We start from the raw sequence: 14,516 nt of genomic DNA, 5'->3' as shown, positions 1-14,516 counted from the left end.
GTATAGATGGGTGTATATATATATGTATTCTCTTCTGGTTGCAGCTGCTTGAACACTTGATGTCCACCCAAGCAGCACTGTTTTGGAAGGATGTGGAATCCTGAGGACTGTGTGGTACGGCTGACAGAAACAGATGATTGGGGCAGGCCTCTATCCTTGGTTGGTTGCCTTGAACAAGATGTAGTATTTCTTCAAACTGATCTAAAACTAATCTCTAAGCTGCTTTTATTGGAACCTTTTTCACAGCAACAAGAAGAGTAACTTGTGTTGTTACTCTGTGCGTGTTACAGGAGGAGCGGGCTGCTTGTCATCCCGGCTAGTTTACACCTGAAATAATCACACGGGAATTGTATTAATTAAATCACTGCCTGGCCTGTTATCTCTAGCCTCTCACTGGCCAACCCTCATATCTTGATTTAACCCATTTCTGTTAATCTGTATATTACCATGTGGCAGTGGCCCACCGGGAAAGATTCAGCATGTCTGTCTCTGACAGCTCCATGGCGGCTCTCCGTCTTCCCTTCTTCCCATGGCAGCTCTCTGTCTGCCCTTCTTCCCGGCATTCAGTTCTGTCTACTCTGCCTATCTAAGTGCTGCCCTATCAAAAGGCCAAGGCAGTTTCTTTATTCAACCAATAAAAGCAACACATAGACAGATAGACACCATGTGCTCTTCACTAGTCTATAATGTTTGCCCGAGCAGCAAACATCACTTCTAGAGTCCAGGTCTTGTTTCTAGTATTATTTCCCAATAAACGGAACTGAGGTTTCTCTGATTGTAGGTTAGGCCAAGGAAGAGCCAGTTTCAGCCCATGTGACCAGAAGTAGAGGAAGTAGCCAAAAGGAAAACCAACCAACCAACCAAATAACAACAAAACAAACAAAAAACCAAAGAACCACAAAAACACCTCTTCCCACACTGATAGGAACATATATGCAAAGGGACAAAAGGCAACCAGATGCATTCCACTGGATAAAAAGCAGAGGATGAGAACAATAAACTAGTATTGGATTATAAGTAGCAGTATAAAAGAAGTATCTATGTACCCGAACCCATGTAAGTAATGTGATGCTCCCTTTGCTCCTATAGGCGACGTCCCACCCATGATTGGGCAAGATGGATGCAAAGGCAGACATGGAAGTGAGTGAGGGTGAACTGCTGGAAGAGGGAGAGGAGAGAGGACGAAAGAAGGACTCAAGTGACTAAAACTCATGTGTGAGACTGTCAAACAAGCTAGTTTTTCCAAATAGAGAAGTGGCAAATCTCTCACAGGAAAGAATTCCACGCAATCTGTTAGTGCGCCGTCCCCAGAGATGAGCAGTGGCCCACGTTTCCGTCTTCTAGGAATGGACTGCGCATGTGACTTCCTCCTCAGGGGCAGAGCATGGAGGTGCAAGCCCCTCACCAATACACACATCCGCTCCAGTGAGGTCTGTGTGCTCTTGGTAAGCGCCCCTGAAACCTGGATCTGCCAGGCCTCGTTCAGAAGCTCCCTGCCCGCTACAATGCCTGCACTAAAAGGCACCAAAGAAAAGTTTCTGTAAATAAGAACAAAATGTTGAAAAGTTGTCTCCCTCTAACTTTTGTGGTTTTGATTCACAAAGCAAAATCTTGTGTTTGCATAATGTGTGTGGGGGCGGCATGCATGTGCCAGGGCACACGTGTGGGCAGAGGACCACAGGTGGCAATCCTTGCCTTCTACTTTATTGGAGGCAGTCTCTGGTATTTTTCTGTTGCAGAGACCAGACAAGCTGGCCTTCAAACTTCTTCTCCCTGGAGGAGAGACAGGGTTATGGTGTTCTTGGTGGTCAGAACTCAGGGCCTAGGGGTCACATGACAAGCGTTTTATCCATTGAGACAACGCTCGGCCAAAGTATTTGTTTATAAAACCATCGATTGGAACACCATTATTATACTACTAAGGTATCAGCTTTTACATATTCAAAGTACGTGCTTCTATAAAGATCTTAGTGTAATTTTATTTTACAGCTATTATTGCAGAGATAAATGAATATTATCATTTTGGGGTTCTGTGTGCTGGTAGCAGAAGCCCCCATATTATTTCTGTCTTAATGAGCCGGGTCAGTATATCCTCAACAAGGAAAGGATATCCTGGGCTTTTCAAAGCTTGCCTGATTTGAATTATCCTACTAACATCGAGCAGAATGCGGATGCCCTGTTGTCTGTTCTTAGAATGGATGGCTGTGGCCAGTATGTTACTCCAGTTCTGCTTTCCTGGTTTTGTTTCTGGATTTTGTTAAAGTTTAAGACTCAATGCTCAGGAAAGGACCATGTACACCATCAGTGTATAACTTGTTTCAAATTTGTTAAAAGTGAGGATATTGAAAGTTTCAACATGAAGATAATACAAGATACAATTTTGCTAATTTTATTTTTAAGTGAATACATGTATCATAGCACTACATTGTATACTGTGAGTCTGTATCATTGTGAGTTAGAAATAGAACTAAAATTGGCCTATGCTGCTAAAATGTAAGCATGAAAATTGCTGGAGAGATGCAATTCATTTGGGAAGTAAATGACATATGCTTTTTCAGTTTCTCAAAATGAAATTAGATCCAATTTGTGGGGAGCTCAATATGTAGAGAAAGTTTTTGTTTGAAAACCAAAGAAATTGGCAATGGACATTCACTCTCTGAAGGCTTTGACATCAAGGTCGGGGTCCTGTTTTAAGTATCTAGGGCTTAACTCCCCTAGCCCCTCTTCTGTGATATCCTCTCCAGGGTTCACCAGGCAGATCCACACAGCTGTGGGACCAGCCTTTTCACAGGGTCATGTGCTTCTTAAAAAAGCTTGTTTTGTTTTAAATTTCTTATCGCCAGTCCAGCATCCTCCAGCCTCAGGTTTCCTCCAAGCAGCTGATAGGAATAGGAATAGGATGTCCTTGAGGCCACGCGGAAAGAAGTTGTGACCCTTTCTAAACCGGGGCTTACTTTGTTTAGATTTTTAAGTTACTTGCTTCTGTAAGCATTTTCTTTTCCAGCTACATAACTCAATTTCCGTAACTTTCTGCAATAATGTATTTTACTTGATTGCTTCCCTTGCTAGTAAATTGATACACATCCAACATATGTGTAAGACAGTCAAGAGAAACCAGGCTTTGTTGGACAGGCTAGTAATCCTAGCTGCTCAGGAGCTGAGGCAGGACTGAAAATTCAAGGTCATCCTGGCTTAGAAAGTGAGTTCATGGCCAGCTAGAGGAACACACTGAGACTCTATCAAAGAGTAACAAGACATCTAGAGATATAGTTCAGAATTGCAAAATAAGAATGTGCAACCTTAGTTTTTAAGTAGTTTAATTTTCAACACAAAGGGATTGTTTCTGGTTTTCACTAGGGTGTTTTCCTGCGGTCTCTTGGGCAATGTCTCACTGTTCATTTAAGAATCATTGAGCATCCTCTCTGTGCCACATACTAACCCGTCCAGCACTTGGCCCACTAAGGAGAGATCACAGAACATAGGAGAAATTCCTGATTCCTCGAAGCTTGCATTCTACTAAGAGACAGAAAATAAGAAGAAACTCGCAAGCACAGCTACCATGAAAAAGAGACCAGAGCAAAGAGGAGAAGATGGTAGGGAAGGGGCAACATTTTAGATGGGAGGCAAAGGTGTCTCTGCTGGTATTTGGTAAGATTCTTCCAGATAGAGTTCATTGTGCCAGGGTTTTGGGCACTAGGATGCCCAGTTATTATAGGAGCAGGGAATCGGCCTGTGTAGCTAGAACAAAGTGCCTAATAGAAACAGTTGTGTGGAAGGTGTTGGGGGGTAGAAGATAGGTGGAGGCCGGGATGCCAATCAGCACAGGAATTTTTAGGTCATATTAAAAGATTCTGGCTGGGAAATTAGATTGGAAGGGCTGGGAATTGTGATTTGTTCCCAGACTTACAAAGTTCTGAATGCTAATGGCATGCCCACACTCAAATTTCCACTCCTCTCTCGTCACGTGGGGCTCTCATTTATCCTGGGATGGCCTTGAACTTGCTTTATTTGTTTTTAAATTAACATTAACCCTGAATTTCCAACTCTCCAGGCTCTACAGCCCAAGAGCTGGGATCACAGACAACTATTAAGACACCTGATTTCTGTGCTGCTGGGGAGTTAACCCCCGGCTTTGCGTGTGCTCATTGAGGGCTCCTAATTTACTACTTTTAAAAAAAGTGAAAACAGCCTGGCGATGGTGGAGCACACCTTTAATTCTAGCACTCAGGAGGCAGTGGCAGAGGCAGAGAGGTCTCTGTGTCCAAGGCCAACCTGGTCTTCAGAGCAAGTTCAAGGACAGCCAGGGTCCGGGGCTACACAGAGAACCTGTTTCAAACCAAACAAAAAAAAAAAAAAAAAAAGAAAGAAAGAAACAAAAGAAAAAAGAAAAGAAAAGAAATGCTCCTTCCTACCAAGTGAAAGAATCTTGCTTCTAGGAAGGGAAAACGATGGAAAAACAGAACACACTACTCAGGCCAGACACCTGAATTAAAGTTTTAATTCACTAGTTGCTATTTTAAACATTAATGAACCTTCTGCATTCTTATTTACAGGTTGGAACAGTATCTTCTTCCAGGTTCCTTGTCGTCTCTTCACTTGGTTTCTCTTAATATCAATGCAGTTTGTAGTTTTCAGTCTTGCTTCCTATTTATAGATTAATCTGTCACCACCGGAAATATATTTTATTGTATTGCAGAAGTTAGAATGCCCTTGTTCCGGCAAAGGAGAAATTAGATATAAGTTGCAGAGTAAAACAAAAACTTCTTTGCTACTACTTTAAATGGAGCAGTTTTTTTTTTTTAAAGTACATGATAGCTTAAATCAATTTTCCTTCGGGTGGACACAAGCGAAGGGAGATAATACAGGGTTTGTAATGCAGTTGCTTTCCTCGCTGTTAGAATTTACGAGCACATCCTTAAATTACATTTAGCACAATAGTACCATTGTTAAGGGCAAAGATTCCAGTACACAGGAAGTAAGTGCTGGCTTTAGTTTTCCACAATCCCTTTTATAATAAACCTTTTGTGAGAACGCGATGCAAGTGCTTTATTTCCCAAGTCCAAACACTTATCAGTTTCCTTGCAAATTCGTTGGTAATGGCCGAGGTTCTTCAGGAAAACTCCTTCATGGCCAGTCAGGAAGAAGTGGGCGCTGTTTTACTAGAATTCACCTTACAGGTGGACTGAGAGAGGTGCCCTGGTCTCAGCAGCTCTCATTCACTTCGGGACTACTGACGGAGACATCTATTGACACCAGTTTCTTTGGGCAGATAAACACATTATATAAATTATATACAACTTTAAAAATAAACCCCAATAATGCTATGGAGACTGCAGCTGCCGGGCAAAAGCCGCTTGGTTTTTAGGAGTCTCTATGGGAGAAACCCTAAGCCTTAGAGCTTCGGCAGCTTCTGGCCAATCAGCGAGGCAGCAGCCCTAACTGTGCCAGGATCGGGGTGAAGAAGACGATCCGCCCGGGATCACACCGACAACCTGTCGCTCGCCCAGCGGACGACTCGATCCGGAGCGCTGGGGAGGTAGGGCGACAAGTTTCTGCCCAAGTTTCGGGGAGCAGCGCGGCGCGGGCGGGGGCGGCTGCAGTTTCAGGTCCCCGCGCCCGGAGGCGCCGTCCCGAGCGTGTCCCGAGCGCTCTCGGCTCTCCTCGGCGCCGTCGCGGGACATGCGCGATGGACGTCCCTCCGCCGCGACCCCCGCCCGCGTCCCTGCCTCCCCTGGGATCCCCGACCCCGCCGGCCGCCCAGCACTCCGATCGCGTGCGGCCCAGCGCCCGCCGCCTCCGCCCCTGCGCGCGCCGGCGCCATGGAGACGGTCACAAGACGCCCGCGCCCGGCGCGCCGGCCAATAGGAGCGCACGTCGCGGGGAGACGCGGACGTCGCTCTTCCAAGATGGCGGCGCGTCCGTCGCGAGCGGCCCGTCCGGGGGGAAGCCAGCGGAGCCGAGTCCAGCCGCCGCCCGGGACGGGACTGAAGCAGCAGTTGCCGCCGTTGGCGGCGACCCGGGTCGTTTCAGCTGCTGCGACGGCTGCTGCCATGCGGCGAGGTTAGGGAGGACCTCACTCCCCCGGGGTGGAATGATGTTAACAGAGGTAAGCGGCGCCCCACTGTTTACCTGAGAGGCGGGCGGGCGAGCGGCACCGACGCCGGCGCTGGGCCCGACCCGCTCGGCGGCTCCACCGGACCCGGCTCGACCCGGCCCTCACGGGCGGCCGCCGGCTCCCACAAGTGCCCCCGAGTGGGCGCGGTGCTGACTCGGCAGAGTTCCACCTCCTCCGGCCGCCGCTGCCTCCCGGCGTCCGCGCCCCGCTGCCCCGAGGCGGCCGCCGCTGTGTCCCCCGCCGCGTCCCGGTGCCCGAGGCCGGCCTCCGCCCGGTCCGCGTCCCCGGGCTACCGGGCCTGCTCGGCCTCCCCGGGCTGGGCCAGCATCCTGCCTGGGGCAGCCGGCCCTAGCCGCTCTGCCTGCCGCTGCCTCGACTCGCCGGCCTCGCGCCCTCCGCCTCGGCCCCCGCATCCCGTCGCGTTCCCGCAGTCGGTGCCCCTGTCCCAAAGTTCAGTTGGCCGTGCGTCCACCTTCATGACCCCCTCGGAACAGTTTTTCTCCTGTGTCCCGAAATGGAAGTAGGGCAGCGGCGATGGACCAATCGGTTTCCCTTTTCTCAGTGCCCACTTTGAAGAAGTAGAGTTTGCCTGCACTGGCAAAACCTTACGGGGTAGGACTTTCTCGGGGCTGCTCGGTTAGTGGCCGGAGGTGACATGGCTGTGCGAATGGTCCGTGCATGTGTGGACGGCTGACGCTGTGGGTTTAGGGAAACCCCAGGACCGTGCGCACTTGATGTTCTGTGAGGATCCCGATGTCAGGGACAGGTGTGGGCATTCTTGTGAGCTGCTGTGAGGGTCATAAGCAGCGTTAGTGATCATTGGGAAGCAGCCCTACACTGGCCTGAAAGGGAAATAAAATATTTGAGACAAGTGGCTTTTACTGTGCTCTGAGCGACGGTACAATAATAGGACACACTGAACTTTCCAAGCCTTTGGAACTTGGCTAACTAAGAAGCAGCAGCTTCGTTTGTCGTCTGTGTCCTGAGCCTGGCATATATGTCGCACCTGAGAAATCCTTACCGGTTGACTGTTAACTAAGGAACCACGCGTTTCTAGTTGTTAGAAGTTCACCTCACGTTTCCCAGTTCTACATTTTATTTTTAGTTTTCTGGCTACCTTCATTGTCACAGAATGTGGTCTACCGTAACTTGTCATTAGTTGTATATTTAAAAAAGCAAGTAGCAGTTCAGTTTCTTTTATTCTCATATTTCGGCGAGAAGGTGCCTTATATTAGTGTTAGTAACTTTTCAGAGTTGCCTGTGTTTGTGTAGTATGGCATGTCCTTTTGATAGGACTTTTTAGAGTTTTGATCTTTTCACGATGAAAATAGTGAGCTAATGCCAGCGTAACTGTCTTGGTTTGGATAGGCCGAGCATTCATTCTAAGCTTCAGTAAAGTGTTTTAAACAGGTCACAGTAGTAAACCTTCCTTTGTTGCAGCATGGGTCTGTGTGTGTACCTGTGTGTGTTCAGCACATGGGCTTGGTAGTGGCAGAGCTTGGTAGTGTTCCACTGTTGGTAGTTCCTATGGAGTTATTTTATCAAGCACTACTTTGGGCTGCCTCTCTAAAGTAAAACTCAGATTAAATTGTCCTTTGATCTCATCTGTGATTTTCCGTAGACATTTTGTAGACAAACTGACTGAAGTCCAGAGACATGTCCAAGGTCAGACAGTTGTTAGTGAACCAGCTGGAGCTAGGAGCCTGGTGTCCTGACTCTGTTCAGGACCTACCACTTTGCTCAGCTGTCCTCAGTAGTGCTCAGCTTTCTCGACCAGTTTGAAAACATCTTACTTCCTTTTCTCAATATTGTCAGCGTTTGAACAGAAGAGAATTCATTACTTGAGGCTTTTTGCTGAACTTCACTTCTCTGGCTTTTTTTTTTTAAAGCCCAGTAAATAGTCCAATTTTGAAGTGTTTTAGATACAAATGACTTCGTGTGTGTGTCTGTGTGTGTGTGTGTGTGTGCAAACGCATACGTATGTCTGTCTGCAAGTGGAAACACCAGCCACCAGGTCTTCGGGTTTAGGGGATGATTTAGTTAATGTTAGATCTCCGAATCTATAGGGATGCACTGCCTCCTGAAAGGTTTTCCTAATCTTTTTATTGGTCACGCTTAGCAGGTGTTTCCCTGGTCAGAACCCAGGTCAGTGAGGCTGTCACTTTTGGCTTCCTGACAAAGCAGGTTGAGAGTTAGAGTCACACTTGAATGCTCTCATTCAAGTTCTGTGCCGTGTCTCTTCACAGTGTGGAGTCCTCCCCTTCCCGGCTTCCTTTCCCTCCTTCCCTCCATTCCTGTCCTTTTACGTCCTTTCCATTTCTGATGTTGTCACTATGCTGGTCTTAATTAAAAACAGAAACAACGAAGTGGGCATACATAGATATGTGATCGTAATATCAATAATAAGCATTTACACGAAACTATCCAGTTCTGCATTTATCAAATTATAGATTTAATTGAAACGGCGGAAATGAGATAATGCGTGAGTTATTCGTTAAGAGCTGTTTTAAGTAAGGCAAAAGGGAACATTACTCAATTAAGCAAACTAATACATACATCAAACTTGGAAGCCTGTGAAAAGACATTCCTGTGAATTGAAAGTATAGGCCTAGTTAGGCAGCCCTTGTTTTTAACTTTTGGCTTCAGTTTTTGCTTTAAAAATTTTTAAATAAGCAGTTGACTTATTTGGAAGACTGTTCATTTTGTGTATTCGTGTGTCTTCATGTTTTCCAGCAGGAGTGAGGAAACTACTTTTTAATATGCAGTTAAGATTTCTTCCTCTGGCCGGGCGGCACTCGGGAGGCAGAGGCAGGCGGATCTCTGTGAGTTCGAGACCAGCCTGGTCTACAAGAGCTAGTTCCAGGACAGGCTCCAAAACCACAGAGAAACCCTGTCTCGAAAAACCAAAAAAAAAAAAAAAAAGATTTCTTCCTCTGCTTTGGTCCCTATTAAGACTTAGTATTTTCAATGTTTCTCCCATAAGATTTGCAAAAATTTATCATGATATGGTTGAAAATTATTTGCTTAATAGGTTCTGGCCTTTTGCATTAATAGTTAACTTTACATCTCAATATTGGGACTTTTTAAACTTCAGAATGTGTTGTAATTAGTGTGAATTTTCTCAGTATTAAGATATTGTTAAATATCACTGAATTTCATTAGTAAACTTTTAAGGTTTTCTTTATTTTAGAAGCTGTTCTAGGGCTATGATTCTGGTAGTTTGACAGCAAAGTAAAGGTATAGGCGGTGGAGGAAATGTGCCAGGTTGATTCTGGGAATAATGGCGTACCGTTGGTTTGTGTGATCAGTTGTCAGGTACTTGTCATTTCTGTGAGTGCACAAATAGTGACTGGGCCGGATGGTTCAGACCTGCAGTTCCAGCACTTGAGAAGTGTAAACTCGAGGAGCAAGGCCGACATTTGGTTCTAAAGCCAGTCTGGGCTACGGGAGTCCCTTCCTCAAAAACAGACAACCCACAACTAGAAGAGAGAGACAGTGAGAGACAGAAGTGCCTGGATTTGTGAGTGTGTGGCACTGAGTTTATGACAGTGTTTTCGATTTTTAGATATGAGTACTGGTGTTTTACTTCAAGGTTTGCAGACACAAAACAGATGGAAAAGGCCTTAATGGCAGGACTCTTAGAAGTCCCAACTTGTTAAGGAATGAAAAGGGCTTGTGGTTTAGATAAATTAGGATGATACTTGCACAGAGAAAATGAAATCAGTTTCCTCTCTGGAGGACTGCTCATTGCTTTCCATGGGTGATTGACTCAGAAGCAAAGTGATACAGTTATAGCCTGTTGCAAAGTTATGTGGCCATGGAGACTTCCAGAAATGCTTGTGGATGATTGGGTATCAAGGAAAAAAAGGGTCTGAGCTGCTAGGGACCCTTTACGTACATGACTGACTGTACACACACACACTTGCCTGTAGTACTACGTAAAATACTATGGCTGGATTTATTGATTAGTATATTTATGGTGGAAATACTCTTGGGATCGATTAATCCTTAAACTATATGAGCTGCTTCTTTAATTATTAATTAATGGCATTGTAAAGGCTGCTAACCAGAGCAAGAACTCTGGAGGCTTATCGGTATTTGCGGCATGTGAAGAGGTGTGGAAAGGACTTTGCAAAGGGCGTAGAAGGTTTTCACTGGAATGACCCTGGTTGGTAGTGTACACTTTCCTTCTTTGGTGTGTTTAGAAGAGCTAAGCTGAATATTACTTTGTTTTGTTGAGACAGGGTCTCACTATACAGACCACAAAACCCTGGCTGTCCTGGAACTCACTATGTAGACCAGGCTGATCATGACCTCAAGAGATCTGTCTGCTTGCTTCTCCCTCTGGAGAGCTGGGATTAAGCCGCTCACCTCGAAATATCTCCCTATTAGAAACTTTGTAGCCTTAGGCCAACCGGACATCTCTTCCCTGTGTGAGACTGAAGGGCTTTTTCCCTGGCTTGGTGGGCTGGGTTTCCTGTGCCTGCTTGCATGCCCACCCACCTTGGAGAAAACCCTCCCCTGTGCATTCATCCTGATGGACACTGAAGGTAATCACCTCTCTGGATGCTACAAGAAGTGTTGTCATGAGCACAGTGCACATACCCCTTTGACAAAGAGTTCTTTGTATTGCAGGAGCGAATAGTAGTTCTGCCTCAGTTTTTGAAGAATGGCCATGTATCCTATTCCTTGACAGCTATGCTAGTTTCCATGGGACTGTTGGTATCTTTGATCTTTTCGATAGTAGCTATTCTAACAAGCAGATAGGAAGTAATATTTCATTGTAGCTTTAATTTGCATTTTCCTGATGGTGAACAGTTTTTCATCTTCATGTTGACCATAGTAGGTCTTTCATATCCTATTGGAATAGGTTGTTTTCTTAAATGGTTGGAATCCCTTGTGTTTTAAATTGTAACCCCTTATCAGAACCGTGTTTGCCAATATTTTCTATTGTTACATGAGTTTTCTGTCTTTCAAATTTATTTATCTTGTGTTTGTATGTGTGCATGCATGCATGAGCATTTGCACATACGTGTGTGCTCTTGCCTGTGCTTGTGGAACCCAGGGGTTTTGGAAGGGTGTCATTTTCTGCTGCCCTCTGCCTTACATGTGAAACAGAATCTCTCTGAACCTGGACCCCCTTACTCTGCTAGCCTAGCTGGCCAGTGAGCCGCTTGTATCTCCTGTGTCCATTGCCGGACTCCAGGTATGTGCTGCTAGGATCATCTTCTATGGTGCAGGGGATCTGAAGTCCCCATCCCTGAACTTTCATATGGGGTCCTGTGAGATGGCTCAGCACATAAAAGCATTTGTCGTACAAGCTTGTCGACCTGAGTTGAATCTGCAGATCTCATGAGAAGGTGGACAAAGAGAACTGATTTTACAGCCTGTTCCTTGGATCTCAGACTGTGGCAGGCATGTTTCCCTCCTCGTGTGAAGGTGGATAAAGAGAACTGATTTTACAGCCTGTTCCTTGGATCTCAGACTGTGGCAGGCATGTTTCCCTCCTCATGTGAAGGTGGACAAAGAGAACTGATTTTACAACCTGTTCCTTGGATCTCAGACTGTGGCAGGCATGTTTCCCTCCATGTGAAGGTGGATAAAGAGAACTGATTTTACAACCTGTTCCTTGGATCTCAGACTGTGGCAGGCATGTTTCCCTCCATCATGTGCATGCTCCGCCCCCAACTTAAGATTTACTTTTACTTGGAAAATAATTACGGTATACCTATTTTCAAGAATTTTAAAGGACTTAACTTTTGCATTTTTTCCAAATTTTCAGAGATTGGATACTTAACATAAAGTGTTTATTTTTATTATTTTTAATTTGTCATGCCTATAGTCTCTCTCTCTCATTTTTAATTCCTTTGTTTTGCAGTGGGGCCTTAGCCTGTAGCACCAGTGGGCCATAGATTTTAGATCTTCCAGTCTTTTGAGCTGGGGTTCTGAGAATGTGTCACCATGACTCTTGTATATTCAGAGGTGATATGATTGCAAACAAAGCAAAACGAGGTGATATTTTAGTTAACACCACAACCCGAAACCTAAGGGCCTTTTGTGTGTTAGGTAAATCTCCATCTAGTTTGATGATCAATTCCCTCAGAAATTGATAAAGGGTTGTATAATTGGTATATTATTAGATTATGATGAGAAGCACTATGGCACTAATTGTTATGTATTTACAAACTTTTCTATAGTTTATTTGGGGAAATCAATGTCAGGTGGGAGCAGGAAATAAGCTTTAAGAGTTTTCAGACCTTGATACATCATATGATCATTGTAGAATGCTTTGCTGTACAACTCTGAATGTAAACACGACCTGCATGTCCATGCCCACTTGCAGATGATAAAGGTGCTGTGTTCTGATTTAATATTCTTGCTGTGTGTAGTCCTCATGCTTCCTGATGATTCTGTCAATTCTAGTTTACAGTAAAAGGCTTGAGGGCATATTGAGGTAGACTGTGATAGCGGGATCAACAGAGCGACTTAGCTAAGCAGCAGTGAACACTAGGGAACATGAGCTAGGAAGGGAAAACTAGGTCTGCCCTGCATTTTCCTGGGCTGCTCGCTGATGAGCCATTTGATGGGAAAGATGAAGGATTTCACAGATTTCTTTTCCTGAGCAAGTTTCTCAGGTTACAGCTTAAACAAACTGTGTCTTAAATTCTGTGGTTTCACAAACTGTTATGTTTCGTCACTTGACACAACTCTAGAATTCAGTTTCAGAGTCAGGTTTTATTATGCAAATATTTTCTTAAATATTCAGGAAAGGGAACTTTGAATTGAAGCAAATGATAGCTTTTAAATCATTTTAAACTTTGAAAGGTGGTTATAGTTAAGCAAACACACATGTTGGAATAGTGGTGATGTGTCCTTAAGTCTGTACCAATCTCATTAGGAAGACAGCATGCAAATAACCTGTATGCTGAGTGTTCAGAGGCTCGAGTTGCCGATCCTGTGTAAGGTGGATCCTGAAGTAGTCCTGTGGACTTTGTAAGCATTGGTTTCCTTCTCAGTAAAACAGAGATAATAATACCTTGGTAAATTCATAAAAAGAAAACTGAAACTTGTTGTAGATACTATTGCCAAGGCCTTAGTTAAAATTGTGTTAAAGGTAGACCTGTTTACCAAGTGAGAGTATGGCTACTTTGTGTTAGAAGACTTGGAAGATGATCTGGTAATGTGGGTCACACTGGAAACCTGTGCTCAGAAACCTCACTGTCATGGCTAAATTTAGTTCTGGGCCACTTCGGCCGTCAGAACTGAGGCCTTTCAGATTCTGTCGTCAGAGTGAAACAAGGCATTTTATTAAAGAGTAAAATTAAGAGGGAAAGAAGGTTGGAGACTGTGGTTTAGAGTTCAGTATCACTTGCCTTCACCCTCCAAGGCCAGGTGCAGCTGCTCCTGCATTGGGATGGTGACTGGCAGCTCTGATTCAGCGTCCCACAATTCCCGACAGGTGCTCTGAAGAGCAGTCAGGAGCTGGAGGAGGAGCCCCGTGAGCCCTGGTCTGTTCTTTCTCTATTCTGTGGTGTTGGGAGTCTGCTGTCTGCCACTAAACTAACCCGTAAGGCCTTTGAGTCTGTTTCTTCTTTTTCTAAAGACTCTTATGTATCCTTAGAGTGGTTTTATCACATTTTACAGGCAGATGCCAAATCCCATTACCCTAGTGAAAATAGTGCATGTACTCTGGTCTGATCTCTATTTATTTTCCTGTAAGTGTGAGTACTTGAGACTGATCATTAAAGTTGTGTCCCCAAAGTCTAAATAGCACTTTAAATTGGGTACTTTACATTGAAGTATGTGTTGACAGAATAAATATTAAACATCTCCTCAAGAAAAATTAATACACGTGGAAAATAACTTAGATAAGATTGTCTACAATGAATTTAAGGTATCACAATAATTATTTTTATATTTATGTCTTAGAAATTTTATATAGTTAAGTACATGGGCTGACCATTTTATTTCTAGATAGTTGGATTACTTCCACCTCCCCCTCTGTAAAAAATAGTGAGGAAAAGAAAAGAGGCAGTTGAGCAGGGAGGGCCTGAGTTAGGAATGTAAGTGTCTTTGTTTCTTCATCAGGGGAAAAATATAACAGGTTGTAATTTATCTGTAATGAACTATGAATTTGATGAAGTAAATTTTTATCTTGTTTCTCTGATTACATGGTATTCTGATTTCATGAGTCCCTAAAATTTTTATTCATCTACACATCTGTGAGTGTCTGGAGACAGTTTCTCTGTGCAACAGCCCTAGCTGTCCAGGAACTAGCTCTTATAGACCAGGTTTGCCTCAAAATCACGGAGATCCATCTGTCTCTGCTTCCTGAGTGCTGGGCTTAAAGACGTGCACCACCACTGCCTGGCACATCTATACATCTTTAGACACACACCTA

The 14,516-nt window shown here is 44.6% G+C and overlaps 1 protein-coding gene across 2 annotated transcripts in view; it reads left to right on the top strand.

Moving 5' to 3' along the window:
- Positions 1 to 5,979: 5,979 nt before the first annotated feature.
- The window catches only part of Snx13 (sorting nexin 13), a 92,629-nt gene continuing 84,092 nt past the window's right edge, over positions 5,980 to 14,516 (top strand). For both annotated transcript variants that reach the window (XM_041657976.1, XM_041657975.1), the window contains exon 1: positions 5,980 to 6,106. In XM_041657976.1, the coding sequence (XP_041513910.1) occupies positions 6,092 to 6,106 (15 nt within the window). In that variant the 5' untranslated portion in view covers positions 5,980 to 6,091. The remainder of the gene's footprint in view (positions 6,107 to 14,516) is intronic.

Source organism: Microtus oregoni, unplaced genomic scaffold (assembly GCF_018167655.1).
Source record: "Microtus oregoni isolate MIOR12 unplaced genomic scaffold, Mior012 000009F_ref0000495, whole genome shotgun sequence".
Classification (NCBI taxonomy): domain Eukaryota; kingdom Metazoa; phylum Chordata; class Mammalia; order Rodentia; family Cricetidae; genus Microtus; species Microtus oregoni.
The sequence above is the reverse complement of the archived record's forward strand: the minus strand, read 5'-3'. Positions and strand labels throughout refer to the sequence as shown.